At 35.1% G+C, this 17923-nt stretch overlaps 1 protein-coding gene across 2 annotated transcripts in view; it reads right to left on the reverse strand.

Annotated features, from left to right (window-relative positions):
• Positions 1-17923, reverse strand: part of tfpia (tissue factor pathway inhibitor a) — a 63919-nt gene that overhangs the window by 9237 nt on the left and 36759 nt on the right. For both annotated transcript variants that reach the window (NM_182872.2, NM_001309803.1), the window contains exons 3-5: positions 2630-2800; positions 466-531; positions 154-222 (exon numbers count right to left, since the gene is read on the reverse strand). In NM_182872.2, coding sequence (NP_878292.2) covers positions 154-222; positions 466-531; positions 2630-2800 — 306 coding nt within the window. The remainder of the gene's footprint in view (positions 1-153; positions 223-465; positions 532-2629; positions 2801-17923) is intronic.

The following is a 17923-nucleotide window of genomic DNA, read 5'->3' on the forward strand; positions in this document are numbered from 1 at the left end:
GGAGCAGAGAGCAGATCTGAACTGTCCAAATAAGCAGAAGGAGGCAAAAAAAAATGTCTGCTCCGCCGCCAGCTGGACTCAGACAAACAGACTGTCTGACAACACCACACAGCTGTCTCCAACCCATGTGTGTGTGAGGTGTGCAACTCTCACCTGCTTCCTGTTTAGCTGGTTGGGAGACTCTCCTCAGCGCTGAATGGGATGAGTTCAAATGAGCATCATCTAAAAATAAACAAATAAATGAAGGGAACATGAATCACAAATAATATTCAGGTGTACGACATTAACAGAACAGCTCTGGGGAAAAAAGACCACTTATCACAGTTATTATCACTTTTCTGGATTTGCCTTTAATAGATACATATTCTGAGTAAAATCGTGTTTTAGGTTATAAACTACTGGTGATTTCTTCACAATTGCAAATAAGAACATTATCATTTAGAGTTGACAATAGGTCAGTCTCACCATGTATAGCAGGAGATTCTATCACAGGTTTGGCTTCCTCTTCCTCTGACTTTAATACAGCGGTAACTAAAAAGAGGGCACAAAATAGACAGCATGACTTTTTGTTGGTGTTGTTGTTGATGTCCTATTGTGCTGACAGTCTTTCTTTCTCAAACAACATTAACACACTTCACATCTGGATTAGTCCAGGCTTAAAACAGGCTTCAAAACTACATCAACTAACTATTTAGCAAGTGATACAAAAATCTGCCAAGAAAAATATTAAATTCAAATTAAGGGTCTAATATTTTAAATCACTTTTGTTAAAATAAAATAACAAAATATGAGTTAAATATTCCAAATGAAAACACATATTCCAAAAGGTTTTATTTTAATAAATAAAAACACATAATAAAAATTTTTAATATATACCGTTGAAGTCAGAATGATTAGCCCCCTTTTGATTTTTTTTCTTTTTTAAATATTTCCCAAATGATGATTAAATGATTAATTTTCACAGTATGTCTGATAATATTTTGTCTTCTGGAGAAAGTCTTATGTGTTTTATTTTGGCTAGAATAAAAGTAGTTTTTAATTTTTTAAACACCATTTTAGGGACAAAATTATTAGCCCCTTTAAGTTTTTTTTTTTTTTTTTTTTTTGATAGTCTACAGCAGTGGTTCTCAAAGTGGTGGTCGCGGGACAATGAAGGGGGGTATTATTATTATTGTTTTTATTATTATTATTACTATTAGCAGTATATATAATATACTGGATATAACTTTTTTTGACCACACTTAATATTGTTTATTTATTTGGTTGCTGGAAAATAGAACAGAATTCAGAAATAGTTTTGAAACAAATCTTTTTGCTTAACAAACTAAATTAAATATGTAGGCAAAAAGATGTCTTCAGTGGAGTGCGTACAACATCATTTCCTTATCTACAAAAGGAGTAAAGTAAAGAGTAAAAGTAAAGAGAAAGTAAAGATGCAGAATGGAGGAGACTCGTTCTTTGTCCTTGCACAGATGTTCTGTTTAACTGTTTTCTTGCTAGTGAAGTGTTCAGTTTTTCCACTTGCAAAGTCGCCATGTAAATAGCAAATGCACCATGGCGTAACACAACTGATTCTTTAAGAGAATGGGAGATGAGACTCAGATTGGTTTAATGCACAATACGTTCGAAACACATCCATAACTCATTAAGAGAATAAGCACAACCCTGTCAGACCACGCATCAGGGCGCAAAGCATATATTTCCATCTTTAAAATAACATTTGGACATTCCTTTAGAATTTAATCTTTGCGTCTAGATCATTAAAATAGAGCCCTAGATCTCATAGTTTTTATTTTAACTAAGATTTTAATTATGTGTTTAAATCAACAAGTTATATTATACACTTATTAAAAATGTATAAATGTATTCATTTAGGGCAACAGAACCAAAATACATTTTCTAGAATCATATTTATAAATAAAACATAATAGCCAATTTGACAATGTGACACCTTAATGGGAAGCAGCTTTTTGCCCTTATATATTAGACAATTTAATTGTGTGTTAGCCTAGATTAGTAAACCACATTTTATTGTTGGATATTTTTTTTTAAAGATGATGTGTTTCCAGTAGTCCATTCTGGATAATGCTTAAAAACCTGTTTTTTTTTTAACTCTGGCTCCACTTAAAGATTTAAATATCAATATTTAAAAGGCCTTTTTGAGTGCAGAAAACCTTTTTAGTTTGTTTCCACCTTTTCTCTGACCTCGAGGCCAGTGTTGCCTCTGTCTCTTTAAGACATCTGTCTAAACATCCTCCTCACATGTGAAATAAGATACAGTGTTCTGCTTTCCCAACACAAATGCTGTCAGCTCTAATACAGATTTAACCATTGCATCCTTTAAAAACAATTTGATTCCTAATACTATGACCTCTTTAATGCTATTTCAACTTTTCAACATCGGCACTAAGACTCGAATAAATAAATAAATAAACAAATAAAATGCACCCAGCTGCATTTGGGTCTAAATGAAAAGTGTTAATTGTACTTGGGAATGACGGGTATGGAGCTCATAATACTAAAGAGCTCTAATCTTTGTCATGCAGATGTCTTTAATTACAGGCCTTGTATAAAAACAATATGTCATTACTGAAAATTGCAGAGAGGAGAAGTGTTTGCTGGTACATACGCTGACATCTCTGTTGGCATGCTTTTATGGTCTTGAAGTTGTTGGCGTTCCCAAAGCATCCACCATAAAAGAACTGTTTGCATTCCTGGCTCTTCTGATCAAAAAAATAGCGAGGCACCAGTCCTCTACATGGCCCCGGCTCATCCTCCAGATGACATGGACTTTTATTCTCTATGAAAACAAGCAAAAAGATGAGACAGACCATAAATCGTGTACTGCTTTATTTATAACATCTTTTTCATTAGCTTTAAACTTGATTTCACCAACTTTTTCAGAATTCTGATATATGTCAGAGCTGCTGCACAATATATAATTTCAGCATCGATATCGAGATGTGCATAGTCACATCACAGGATCTGCAATGTTGAGTTGGGATTGTAATTAATCAGAAAACACTGAATTTTTAGGCCTGCATGTGACTATTAGGGTTGGGCGATGTCGACCAATTTGCCATCATACGATGTCTTGTATGAAACATCATGATGGATAATGGCATTGTCGTCGTAGTTGGTAGTGAATTAATTATTTATGAATATTTAATTAACTCATATTGAATTAATTATTTGTAGCCTACCGTTTCATACCTGACCCGCATGGTCTTTGTTTTACCCATAACCATATCATTAATAAATAAAAATAAGATACACACAAATTACAGCAGATATTGTTGGTTGGGATGAATAGGCAGAGTGATCTGTGTTGTCATAATGACGTCGACAAACTTGCTTGGTAAAAAGGTGCACAGCCAACAGCAATCAACCAACAGTATCTGAGGTTTTTACAAAAATGACTAAGTACAAGCGTGAAAGCGAAAGATTGAAGCAGTGTTCTGATGCTGACACATTACCTAATAGATTCAAAATACTAAGTACTAAGTTATTAAATAGAGACAAGATTAGTTAAATATCATATTTACTAACTGTAGTGAGACGCCATCCAGCGGTACATCGTTGATAAACTGTTCGATGTGTACTGCTCTCTGGGGTTTTGTGCTTAAAGGACCCAATGACAGCTGTAGCTCAGACGCGCACATACCAGAGGGTCACGTGATGTTCGTTTTCAGCAGTATATATGTGAGGGTGGGCTTTTATGTAATGCTAGGTCTAACGCCATTGTTGACGTGGTTCGTTTTCATTCTAAAATTCCATTATAAAACTAAAGACTGATTTATACTTCTGTGACAAGCGCACATATGTGTTCCGGCACAGCCTACGCATAGTTGCATAGCCCTCGCCATGGCCGTCAGTGACGCTGATAATAAGATTGTCACACTATTAATAAATGTATTATTCTCCCTTTCACCCTCTGCACTCCAATCAGAACCGTCCTTTCATTATTGAAGACAGGGCAGTAACATTTAAAGCCAATAGATGAAGAGACTTTTCCCAATCATATTTGCATAGAGAGGCGAAGCAGTAGCGCAGTAGGTAGTGCTGTCGCCTCACAGCAAGAAGGTCGCTGGTTTGAGCCTCAGCTCAGTTGGCGTTTCTGTGTGGACTTTGCATGTTCTCCCTGCGTTCGCGTGGGTTCTCTTCAGGTGCTCCGGTTTCCCCCACAGTCCAAAAACAAGCGGTACAGGTGAGTTGGGTAAGCTAAATTGTCCGTAGTGTATTTGTGTGTGTGTGTGTGTGTGTGTGTGTGTGTGTGTGTGAATGTATGGATGTTTCCCAGAGATGGGTTGCAGCTGGAAGAGCATCCACTGCGTAAAAACTTGCTGGATAAGTTGTTGGCTCATTCTGCTGTGGCGACTGCTGATTAATAAAGAGAATAAGCCGACAAGAAAACGAATGAATGAATGAATTTGCATAGAGAGTTATTAAAAAAGGTTAACACACTAAACTGGTACTGTACAAAAGCTTGCTGCAATACAACTGTAACATTCATTAACTAACTGTGGGTTACAATAATATGCATTGAATATGCATTAAGAACTTAATCTGGATAAATTGAAATGTTTTTTAGATTTTCCATAGATTTTAAAATAGTTGATTCTTGGCCAAATAGTGTACAATCATAACAAACAAACTATACATTAATGGAAAGCTTATTTACTTGTTTTGTGGTTCAAAACACATTTGTCCATGTTTTCTGCCGTTTATTTTATGCTCAGAGTAATCTCTGAACTGAAATTAAATAAATGAATACGGCATACATTAATTACAACACAGGAGGCATTTGAAACTATGAAATATTAACATGGGTATTGAGTGATTAACCTAGGAAATATTGGAATTGAATATTACTCTTGGAGAAAGCAGCTTGACCGTCCCCTTAACCGATATCCTGGCCATAAGCCACGCAGACGCCGGAGTGATTGATATATTTTAGCTCCATCTACAGCGCATACCCTGTTGATAAATTAATGGCCAGATTCCAAGGTTCCACAGATTAAAAAAATCACTTAATTTCCTGCCGCGTTCTTTTTTTGCCCTGTAATGCAGAATGTTATTTATGGCTGCTGCTAATTAAAATATTTCACTTAAGTGGTTATTCATCATGGAGAAAGGCAGCTTTTAATCCAATCAGCTGTGAGAAATCATCAAGGCATTTTGTTTTTCCTCTCTTCTTTCAGATAAATCGGATTTAGAAGGAACGATGAGTTGCACTAACCTGACCATAAATGTCACGCAGTCACTATACACATGGAAGCTTTTGGATATTATTCATTGTTAATTGCTGGATCACTTACTACTTGAAAGTGTTTAAAATGTGATTATGTTGAGGGAAAACAACTTTAAGCAAGCAGATGATGAAATACGATTTTTTTAAAGAAAAAAAATGCAGTTTTTTATGTTTTAAAATTACACCCAATGATTTCAATGGTAAAAAAAGAAATAAATAAAAGTGCTACATTAAAAATCTGTAACCTGGTTAACAGTTAAAGTTTACTTAATATATGTGCTGAAAAACAGTAAATATTCACTTTTCCTGAATTCCCCCTTAACACTTCACATTTTAAGCTGTTTTTGTTGATATTATAATGGTTCTTCTTAGTTTTTTTTTTCTCACCAGTTATAAACATTAAAGTTTTGTTACATGTAATGATGATTTATCCCAGCAGGCACAGGACGTCAACATGATGTCAGATTGACGTTGTACCCCAACATTGTGAGGACATTGCATTTTGTTTGGAAAGGTCCAACCTATAATCAACCAAATATCAACGTCTAATGATGTTACAGCTTGACGTCTATCAGACATTGAATTTTGGTTGCCAACCCTGATAAATAAATGTCAATATTTGATATCAATATGACATTGGATTTAATGTTGGATCCATGTTGGATTTTGATCACTTCCCAACACATTCATTCATTCATTTTCCTTCGGCTTAGTCACTTTATTCATCAGGGGTTGCCACAGCAGAATGAACTACCAACTTATTCAGCATATGTTTCACACAGCGGATGTCCTTCCAGCTCCAACTCAGTACTGAGAAACATCCATACACACTCACATTCACACACTGACACTACGACCAATTTAGTTCATCCAATTCACCTACAGCACATGTCTTTAGAGCACCCGGAGGACAACCACGCGAACATGTTGAGAACATGCAAACTCCACACAGAAATGCCAACTGACCCAGTCCTGACTTGAACCTGAGGCCTTCTTTCTGTGAGCCACCTTGTTGCCACTTTCCAACACAACCTAAAATAAACCAAATATCAATGTCATCTGACGTCGTTGTCGGACGTCAAAATAACGTTGTTCTTAGATGCTGGCTAGACATTGAATTTTGGTCACCTGACATCACGATCTAAATCTAACCTAATATTAATGTCTCATGACATTGTGTGCCTGCTGGGATGTTTACTGGATTGTTACCATGATGGTGTTTAGTAGTTGTGTGAATGACACTAAACAACTTTTCCCACAAGAAGAGAAGCATGCAAATATATAGAAGGTGCTCAGTGACATTCAGAAAACTACTAAACACCATCATGGTAACACAGACTTCATGGTTATTGTCTTTGTAACAAAAACTAATTTGTGCAGATGTTAATACTTCAAAACATTGGTGTTTGACTATAAATAAATGAAATACATCTACAGAAAAACGTAAAAATTATCACTGTTTCACTGAAGAATGAATGATAAGTGACGTTACAGCAAAACTCCACCTGTTAATATCAGTTGTGTATATATGCTGGAGTCAGGAAATGTATGTTGGTTGCGAACCTCTTGAATGTAGTTCTTGTATTGCTTTGGGGTTACGTAACCCAGAGCTCTGTCATGGAATTATTCATTTGTCTCTATTAAATTACTAATATTTTTGGCATTGAAGAAAACCCTCTCTAGACCTTTACTTATTGAACACGCATAGAATTGTCTTGATAATCCAACACTACTTTAATTTTAATAAATTATTTTTTAAAGATAATAAAATAAATTAACAAGTAACTCGCATTACATTTTCAATAAAGTAACTCAAATATTAGATTAGATTCAACTTTATTGTCATTACACATGTACAAGTACAATGCAACGAAATGCAGTTTAGGTCTAACCAGCAGTGCAATAGCAGCAAGTGCAGGATACAGGAATAAGTTATAAAGTGCAGTTATAGAAAACTATGGTGATATTTACAGATGGACGTACTATGAACATTATATACAGGTTGGATAAGCTATGAACAGATTTACAATATACAGTATGAATATATGTGCAGGTTGCTAATAATAATCAGTAGTGTGCAGATAGATAAACATGATTACAAGTGTATATGTTACAATATATATATATATTTACAGGTTGCTATTAATAATCAGTAGTATGCAGATAAATAAGCATGATTACAAGTGTATATGTATAGTGGGTGTGTACATAATTACAAATGCCCATATGCAGTGTGTCACCGACTCGGTCCCAGTCATTCCCCTCGCTGGCCAGCAGAGGTCACCATCTCCGGACTTCTAACCATTACGTCATCCATTCACCTGATCCCAGCACACCTGTTCTCCATTCCACTAATGACCCACGTACCACATATAAGCAGCTCACACACACACTTCAGTGCGAAGTCTTGTTTAGCCCCGGCCAGCATTTCTGAGCGTTCTATCCTGCCTGATCTCCCGTTTACCACTTCAGCCTGTTTCACGACTCTGCTCTGTCTTCAGCCTGCCCTCGACCAAAGCCTGTTTCCTCGGACTCTGATTCTCGCTGCATGCCCCTGACCAAAGCCTGTTACATGGACTCTGAATCACGCTGCCTGCCTCTGACCCAAGCCTGGTAATCACACTGTGTCTGTTATCTGCTACGTCTCCCTTGATGTGTATGTTGTATGTCCGCACAACCGTGCGAGTTGTTGATGTTTAAGTGTGACTTAATAAATACTGCAAAATGGATCCCTCCGTGTCAGTCTCCCCGTTACACAGTGGGTATGTACAGTTCAATAAGTAAACAGTTCAATGTGGTGCAGTGAATGTGCAAATTTTAAACGTGCAAATCTTAAACAATGCAGTTATTGCGAGGTGTTTAAGTTAGAGGAGAGTGGGGGGTGTATTGGGGGGGGCAAAAGAGTCAGTGTGGGGCAGTTCAGGAGGGAGACAGCTCTGGGGAAAAAGCTGTTCCTCAGTCTGCTGGTTTTTGTTACCATTACTTATTTTTAAAAGAAAACCGTTACTTTAGTCGTTACTTAGAAAGGTAATATTATTACGTAACTCATGTTCCTTGAAATGCGTTAACCCCAACACTGTTTGTTTAGGATATATACTGTACCTTTTCACTTTGATTCCAATGCCTTATTATTAAATTGTTAAAATGACTATAATTAAAGAGTTTACAATGACAATAGTATCAATTATATTTTGGTGCAATATATCGAAAAAAAAAAGAAAGTGTGACAGGGCAAAACCTGGATTTTTATTTTTTACTGTAAATTTATTTTCTTACAGTGCACTGACTTTGACTGAAAATCACAGCTATTTTAAATATGTATTGTTTTCCCAAAAAGTCCAAAAGGTTGATTATCTATAGGAGTTCTGAATATTGTTAGCGTAGGGCTGGGCTTATTTTCCATATTAAACGATAACAATATATATTTCAATATAAGTTGTTAATGCATCCAGATTTAAGTGAAGTTTATTCATAAACTAATTTCGAGAGGATCACGTGCTTATGATTTATCACGTCCAGTCTCGTATTTGCTAATCACTAATCTTCCAATCATATGAGCCCTAAGGCACCATAAATAGCCTCAGTTTTCAGTTCACTTTATCTTCGTTTGGAAGAAACCCCCCTCCTCCCCTATTCTCCTCCTTTACCTGCGATTGGGCGGCACGGCGGTCCAGTGGTTAGCACTGTGAACCACACAGCAAGAATACTGCCGGTCCTAGTTCTATTGGACCGGTGAGTGTTTCTGTGGGGAGTTTGTATGTCCTTCCCGTGTCCGCGTGGGTTTTCCCCGGGTTCTCCGGTTTCCTCCCACCATCCAAAGACATTCAACATACATAACAATCAAGCTTGTCTAATTCCTTACGTTCCCTTAGCTACAGCAGCAGGGGAGTTCTGAGATCCACCGAGCTCGGGCTCCCTTCTTGCTCTGCCAACGGGAGGAAGCCCCGGGCTCGAGGAGCCCTTGAGCTCGGGGCTCTCTCCCGGGACAGCATGCCAAATAAGCTTTGTAAATCATCAGCTAAGTGTAAACTCTTGAAAAGAGTATTCCAACAATGACTGAATCCACAAATTAGAGAGACCATTACATGGCATAACATATTTTCTGCCGTTAAAGTTTGACACACTTTTAGATCCATATTGTTGCACATTTCTGCTGTTTGGATCTTGGATCACTTATTTTCTTTTCGGTTTAGTCCCTTTATTAATCTGAGGTAGGGCTGTGCAATTAATCGAAAATCAGATTTCGAGTTTGGACCGTCAACTTATCCAGCATATATTTTTTACGTAGCGGATGCCCTTTCAGCTGCAACCCACTCCAACTCACTGGGAAAGCACTTAGATCATAATAGAGTAAAAAAAAGTCCAGAGCTTATCATAGTTATTGACATAAATTTTATCGTGTTAATGACTAGATAAAAGTTACATGCAAAATGACAACTAGCACACATCAACCCCTTATTCAATTTCCACAGTGTTTACACGATGAAGTGGGAGAATCCATCATGCAGCCCTAAACTCACTGCATTAGATACGGTGTTCTGATACTCTGCGTCCCAGACAGTCGTCCTGACCGGGAGCTGCAGACGAATGCTAATTAGGCCAAGCAAATGACCGCTCGCATTCTGCATTGATCAAAAGTTCACATTCACAAGGACATTTAATGAATGAAATTAAATAGGCTACATTTAAATGCTACGAATGGATTATGCAATTGGAAATAGCCATAGTCAATATTCTTCTACTTCTAGAGAAGTGCAGATGGGATGCATCTAAAAACACTTACCAAAATGAATAATTCAAAACCACTGTTCTCCTGAATGGCCTCTTGGGTGTTTTTTTTTTTTTTTTAGGGGAAGGAGATTATATTGATGCCTGGCTAGTGTCTTTCATTCTATATATAATTTACTCACAAGGACAGGGGAGAAAAGTGTGGTGCTGGTGCAATGTGGCGTCATGTGCGATACAAGTCAAACAAACAGATTGCAATTCCATTTACTACCACCAGAGGCAAACAAAAATATAAAATAAAAGCTATACAAAGTAATTATTTAGTGAGTGCAAAAATGAAAATGCAGGCTAGTAGCCAGGGGAGGTTTGGGTAGTTCAAAAGACCCCCCCCCCCCCCCCACTGACAAATTTCTAGAGTTTTTCCCATACATGAGCTCATTTCTCCTATTTTGACTACTATGCCATAATAAATTGTCAAAAGAATCCATGGAAAAGGGCTTTAAGACCAAGCAGAATCCTATGTTGGCTGTCGGTTAAGAATTTTGGATGCTGAATTTGGCATGGCATGACTTCCCTTTCTGAAGTCACACCATGCCAAATTCGACATCCCAAACTTTGAAGTTGAATGCGCTGGCCAGTCTGTTATTTGCATAACAAATGACAATCGGCCACAGTTTTTAATTTAAAAATTAAACAGATTCCTATTTAATCCTAAAAATGAGTATTGCTTTTTATTTATTTATTCTAAATCTTAAGGAAATGTTTTTGGTACCTCAAAAAGTGTGGTTATGATGACTATCTGACAAGCTAATCCTGAAAAAAGCAAAAATAGTGCTTAACATGTCATTAAAATGCAGTATTTAAATCATATAACTAAATAGAAAATGAGGCAAATAACTGCAAAAAACCAACCCTTTCACCAGGCTGGCTATAGGCCTGAAAATGTACCAATTTTCCAAACGTTTGAGTTTAAATAAAAGAATAAGTTATTTTGAGGAATGTTAGAAGCTCATGACCATTGACTTTTCCCACAGCAGGAAAAGCAAATATTATCAGTTACAAGTTTACGACCTTTTTCTAAACCACTTCTTTTGTTTTAAAATTTTTTTACTAGACCCAAAACAATTTTCATTTGCTGCCACTAATAGCAAAGAAAATCACATTTAAAAGGATAGTTCTCTCCAAAATGAAAATTTACCATTTTTCCAAATGTTTAAGTCACTTTGTTTTTATTTCTATTTATTTATTTCATTCATTCATTAATTTTTTTTCCGGCTTAGTCCCATTATTAATCTGGGGTCATGACAGCGGAATGAACCGCCAACTTATCCAGCATATGTTTTACACAGCAGAGGCCCTTCCAGCTGCAACCCATCACTGGAAAATATGTATTTATTCATTCATTCATTCATTCATTCATTCATTCATTCATTTTACACAAAATAAGTTATTTTAAAGAAGGTTAGAAACTGGTTACAAGTTTCTGACCTTACTCTAAATCACTTCTTTTGTTTTCAATAGAAGAAAGAAACTCATGTTTTTTTGCTAGTCTCAAAGCATAATAGTCCATCCATGGCTCAAACAGACTGCGATTTCCCACAAAAGGCAAACAAAAATCAAATTTAAAGGGATAGTGCTCTCTAAAAAGAAACTCCCGTTTTTTTTTTTTGTTTTTTTTTTTTTTTTTTTTTTTTTTGCTATTTTCAAAACATAATAGTCTAATCCTTGGCTCAAACAAATTGCAATTTCCATTTACAAAATAATTCCAACACATCACATTTAAAGGGATAGATGACCCCAAAAGTGAAAATGTACTTATTTTCCAAACGTTTTAATTTTGAAAAAAGAAAAAAAGAAAAAGAAAAAAAAAGTTGTTTTAAAGAAAAAAAAAAACGGGAACTAATGACTTTACCCTCCAATAGAAATCTTGGGTGTTTTTGGGGGGAGAATGGAGATTATATTGATGCCTGGCTAGTGTCTTTCATTCTATATATAATTTACTCACAAGGACAAGACAGAAGTGTGATGCACAAATCTTTTTATTTATTCTTGTTTTTTTTTTGTTTTTTTTGCTCGTCTTAAAACGAACAGTAATCCCATCCTTAATTTGCTCAAACAAACAGATTGCAATTTCCATTTACAGCCACTAGCAGCAAAAACAAAAATCACATTTAAACACTAAGTTCTCCTCAAAATGAAAATATACAAATTTTCTATAATGTTTTTGTTTGTTTGTTTGTGTGTGTGTTTTTTTAATATATTTTTTTTTACAAAAAATAAGTGATTTTGAAGTATGTTAGAAACTGGTAACCATTGACTTTTTCTTCCCATAGTCGGTTACAAGTTTCCAACCCTTTTCTAATTAACTTCTATTGTTTTTAATGGAGGGGAAAAAAAACTTTTTTATTTATTTATTTATTTATTGCTGGTCTCAAAACATAATAGTCCATCCTTGGCTCAAACAAACAGATTGCAATTTTCATTTACTGCCACAAGAGGCAAAATAAATCACATTTAAAGGGATAGTTCACATCAACAATTAAAATGTTCAAATTTTCCAAATATTTGAGTTTTTTCCTTTTCTTTTTTTTTACACAAAATAAGTTATTTTGAAGAATTTTAAGAACCGGTCACCATTGACTTTTTTCCTCTCATAGCAGAAAAAGCATATATAATGGAAGTCAATGATTACAAGTTTCCAATCATCACTTTTCTTGTTTTCAACTGAAGAAAGAAACTCACAGTTGGATGAGCTGTCCCTTTAGTATTTCAAAGGAAATATGTACACTGAAACTGGATCAGTGATATTTGATTGTCTTATTATTTTTCTGCCTCATAAACTCAAAAAAAAAAAAAAATTATAAACCTCTTTTAGACTGCACTAACAATTTACTTCACTAGATGGAGACATTTATCATTGATTTGTACAGTGGTTTATGATTCATTGTTTACTCCACATATAATCAGTGATTCCCTTTGAATCTGAATTTTAAAATGCAGGAAGAGCTTAAATGCGAACAATGAGGCTACATTTAATTGTTGCCTTTTCATTTAGGCGATGCTTTTATCCAAAGTGACTTGCCAATTAGGTACATCAAAATGCGAGAGCCAAAAATACTCTCAGTACTGCAATGCAGAAAAGCAGAGATATGAATATAAAAATGCCTTTTGCTTTAGGGCAGTTTTGTGGTTAAGTACATTATGTACAGTTTCATGAAGAATTTCTATGATACCATTGCATTTATCCATGGATGATAAAATGTTTATGCTGAAAAAAAAGATGCTTTGGTTTATTAAGCAAGAATGTCCTTGTGGAATCTGAAATTTTAAGAGCTTTTGACCAAGAGGAGCGTGAAAAAAATCTCCATTAGTTCTTTGAGGACCAGATGTTATGAAGGGTCATTATCTTTAAAGGGTTAAAGTGACCCTTCTATTTCTAGAAACAACAAGTTTGGTGGCCACAGAAATTAGAAAACTGACTTGGCAGGGCTGAAAATAATCAGGAGCATGTGGAGAAGAGAGGCCAAAAATCCAAACACAGCAGTCAATTTCCTTTTCTCCATCCATAGGGGATCTTTGGCAATACTTTTGCAGGCATTTACGAGTGCTCATGTCCTTGGAGGTGTTTGTCCAAATGAGCTGCAAAGTTTCTGTTTCCCTCACTCTTTGCCTGTGGTGGGACCGAGGCTTGTTTAGTGGTCACATGACTGGGTCTGTTCTGTGCTGATTATTATGATGACCTCTCACAGGAGGCGACGTTGCAGGGGCTCGTCCAACTCACAGTGACCCCCACAGCAAAGTGTAATGAGATATGACTCATCCATGCAACCAAAACGCTGTAAATAATCTAATGTGGCCTGACTTTACCGTGAACTGCACATTTGTCCTCTTTTTAATGGGAAAAGGAGCTTGAATTCTATATTATTCTTCGAGAGATAATTGGATTGTTTTAATGGTATCTTTCATCTCCTTCATCTCAACCTTGGCTTCTTTCCACAAATTCCACTCAGCGATCTATGGTATGGATCTATGGTATATATATGGTATATATGGTATTTTTACTAAAGTAATGCCAATATTGAAGATTTACTTTTCTCTGTAGTAGAATTATTTGAATTCATCAAAGCTTTGTTTTGAAGGATCACAAACATGCATTTGTCCAAATATGGCTTTCCATTTAAAGATGCTGTACAGGTCCGTGTATCATCCGTTCATTTGATTATTCCTTTTATTACGGAAAACGAAACATCAGAAAAACCATGAATATTTCGTTTTTCTGTTTATTCTGTAGGCAGAAAAAACGGAAACTCATCTGTTATTCTGCTTATTAACTCAAAACGAAATATTAAAACAAACACAAAACCAAAACGAAATAATGAGTCAAAAAATGGTCCGTGTACGGTCCGTGTACATTTTGTTCATTTGTTTTCCATTTTCAAACGGAATAAAGGAAATGGAGAAAACGGCCGTTTTTCCGTTTTTCTTTTGCTCACGAGAAAACGAAAAAACGAGATTTTGGCTGGATTTTCGTTTTTTGGTTTAGGGTAGGAAAACGGATAAACGACTTTAAAATTCATTTTACACATGTAGGCGGTGCTGAAACGCCCACTTTCCTCTAATTGGTCAACCAAATCTGCGCTCGTGACGTCACCCTCAAAATAAAAGCCTTACACGCAGGCTTTTAATTATTATTATTTAATTATATATTAACTAAGTTTAAATATTCTATCATTTGAACCACACACAGTTAGCAGGCTTACATTCATTGCGTATGTATAAATTAAATAAAAACGTAAAGCAGTATTCTTAGACATTTGTCATTAAAATAAGGTCATAGTTCACTGCCAAGCTTCTTGCTGCTGTGCACCTGATGCTGAGCAAAGATAGCCATTTCCGAGGAGCACCTGGTTTGCATGGTTGTTTCAGAGCAAGGGCTTTATAATGATAATAATAATAATAATAATAATAATAATAATAATAATAATAATAATAATTATTATTATTATTATTATTATTATTATTATTATTATTATTATTATCAGTTACTAGTGTTTTTATTGTTTGGTGTGTGTTTTTTTCTTTTTAATAGTTGTTAGCAGAACCAGAATAAGAACACTTTGGGCCCTGCTATAAAAACAAAGGGTACCATTTGTTTTCATTTATTTCTTCCTATTTTAATTATATATTGTAATTATTTATTTGATAATTAATACTATTTTATTGCAACGCCAAAGTAGGCCTGTCTTATTATTATTTTTATTATTAAATTTGCTGTTATTGTAGGCTAGATGGCAGGCTTTAAATATTTTAAATAACATTTACTCATAACCTTACTAATTCCAGAGCCGAACCTAAAAAAGTTTAAGTGCAATAAGCCTGTACAATAAATGGAGCCGCAATGCATATTTCTAGCGCATTCTTTCACTCAACAATTATTGCTGGAATAATGAAATAAATTTCAAATTAACTAATTAAACACATTATAGTTGATTAAAAAAAATGTGTCTAGTAGTTCCGACAAACAGATGAGCTCGCTACATTTGCGTTGCGCTAATAATTTGACATTTGCTCTTCTTGAGAAAGTGCTAGAGCGGGCCCTGCTATTTCACATATAAGGTTAGTGATACATATTTTAAATTAGTATTGCACATTATTCATTCATTTTCTTGTCGGCTTAGTCCCTTTATTAATCTGGGGTCGCCACAGCGGAATGAACCGCCAACTTATTTAGCAAGTTTTTACGCAGCGGATGCCCTTCCAGCCACAACCCATCTCTGGGAAACATCCACACATACACACACACTAATAAAGTACAGACAATTTATCCTACCCAATTCACCTGTACCGCATGTCTTTGGACTGTGGGGAAAACCGGAGCACCCGGAGGAAACCCACACGAACGCACTACACTACTGAATTAGACACACAATCTCAAAAAAAAAAAAAACTTGATGCTTATTTACATTATCTAGTCATTTCTTACAAGGTAGGATCTGTTGTTGTATTATATATTTTCGTTTTAATATGCAAATAATTTTCTTTAATTTGTAATAGGCCTATTGTCCCTCATTGCATAAAATAATCAGCCTTTGTATTCAATATGTTTGTAAATTATCCATCCAGTTTGACGCAAGCTAAACAACATTTTGGCCTGTTTTGCTTATTAAATGAGTGATTTTCACGGAGAAACAAATCATCCATCCACACAGTTTTGTATAGGACCTGTGTGATCAAAAATATACACTTCATCATAGCCTAAAGGAAAATGTATCTGTTTAGAACCAATTTTGTGTTGTATAATTAAAAATATTAAAAATGCAATAAAAAAAAAAGGAATAACATTTGAAGTGCAATGCTTCAAAGATCCAATACGCTGCATGCAGAGCCAAAACAAAAACTGGTTTGTTTGTTTAATAAAATAATAATATGAAATTAAAGTGAAATAGTTCCATAACCTGTATTATAACTGTTGTCACCCTAGATGACAAATCATCCGTTGCGCCGGTCAGTTTCACCTTTAATCAAGAATGTGCCAGAACCAAATGAGAATATTTACAGATTACCTCGGAATGAGACCTCGGTCTGTGAAGGATGCAGAACACAGAAACTCGTTGAGAATCGAGATGCATGTTAGATGTTTTATATCCCTTTGGTATTGTAAATAATCAACAAGTTTTTATAGAGATTGTGTCATGTCTTTTCTTTGACGCACGCGCTGACAGCCCCGAAAAGGCGCCTTTATTTAGCCTGTAGCCTAAATAATAGTTTAGATTTTATAACATATAATGTTACATTACTTTAAATGTATAATGTTTTTTTTTAATATTTATGGATTATATAAAATATATAGTTTATATAAATGCGCTCTGATCATTCAAGGATCATAATGCGTTGCATATTCTTCTTATTCTTCATTATGCTTGATCCGTAAATTGTGTATTTTATAAACTGATCGTTTATAAGGACTAAGCTATTAATAACTGTAATTCCTCGAATGGAAAAGTCTTAATTAAAGAAAAAGAGAACTTAATTCGACATATGCATATAGTGCACTTATTTCTGCGCGAATCGCGCGCTTTACCGAATTACCTTTTTTATTTTTTATGCATTATAAATGCATCTGGCAGCACCGAAAAGAGCAAATGCCAAGTTATTAGCGCAGCGCACAGACAGCTAGCTCGTCTAGTCTGAACCAGGGGTTTTCAAACTATTCATTGCACACCGATCCCATTGCATTTTATTTAGTATAAACCACTTATTTAAAATTAATTAATTAAAAGGTGCGTACTCTCCAATACACCACTGTAGTGTCATAATATTTAATAATTATAATTAAGATAGACACCTGACCTCCATTTAATAAACAATTTATTTGCCATCCTCTGTTGATTTGAAGTTTAAAGTTTAAATCATTTATGTTAAACTTAAATTATTTAAAAACTTAAAAAGACTTAAATTTAGTCATTTAAGACATTTTAGGTCATAAGTTTACATACATTGACCGTTGCATTTAGTATAGGCCTATTCTGGTCTAAATAAGCTTTTTGCATCTTAGGTGTTTACACACACAAATTAAGCAGTTTATACGTACATTTAATGTTACTTTGAAATTACTTTTGATGCAATAAATAATCCTAAATAGTTGAAAGTGTTAACATATTCTTGAAATGTAGTTATTTTATAATATGAAATTTATTACTAAACAAAGTGAATCATTATGAATTTGCCAAGAAATAATCCACTTTACCACCGTAAAGCAATGCCCGACACTCACTAGAACGGTAGAACCTGGACTGTATGATATGTTCTGTATGTAAAATAGAGAAAATAAGCAAGATGCGCAGTCTCATGCAGCCTTAGTGAAATATAGCGCGTCACAGCAATGAACTAAAAATAAAACCACCCTTGAAATGCTGGCGATCTTAATTTTTTCAGCCTACACTG

This window comes from Danio rerio, chromosome 9 (genome assembly GCF_049306965.1).
Source record: "Danio rerio strain Tuebingen ecotype United States chromosome 9, GRCz12tu, whole genome shotgun sequence".
Lineage (NCBI taxonomy): Eukaryota > Metazoa > Chordata > Actinopteri > Cypriniformes > Danionidae > Danio > Danio rerio.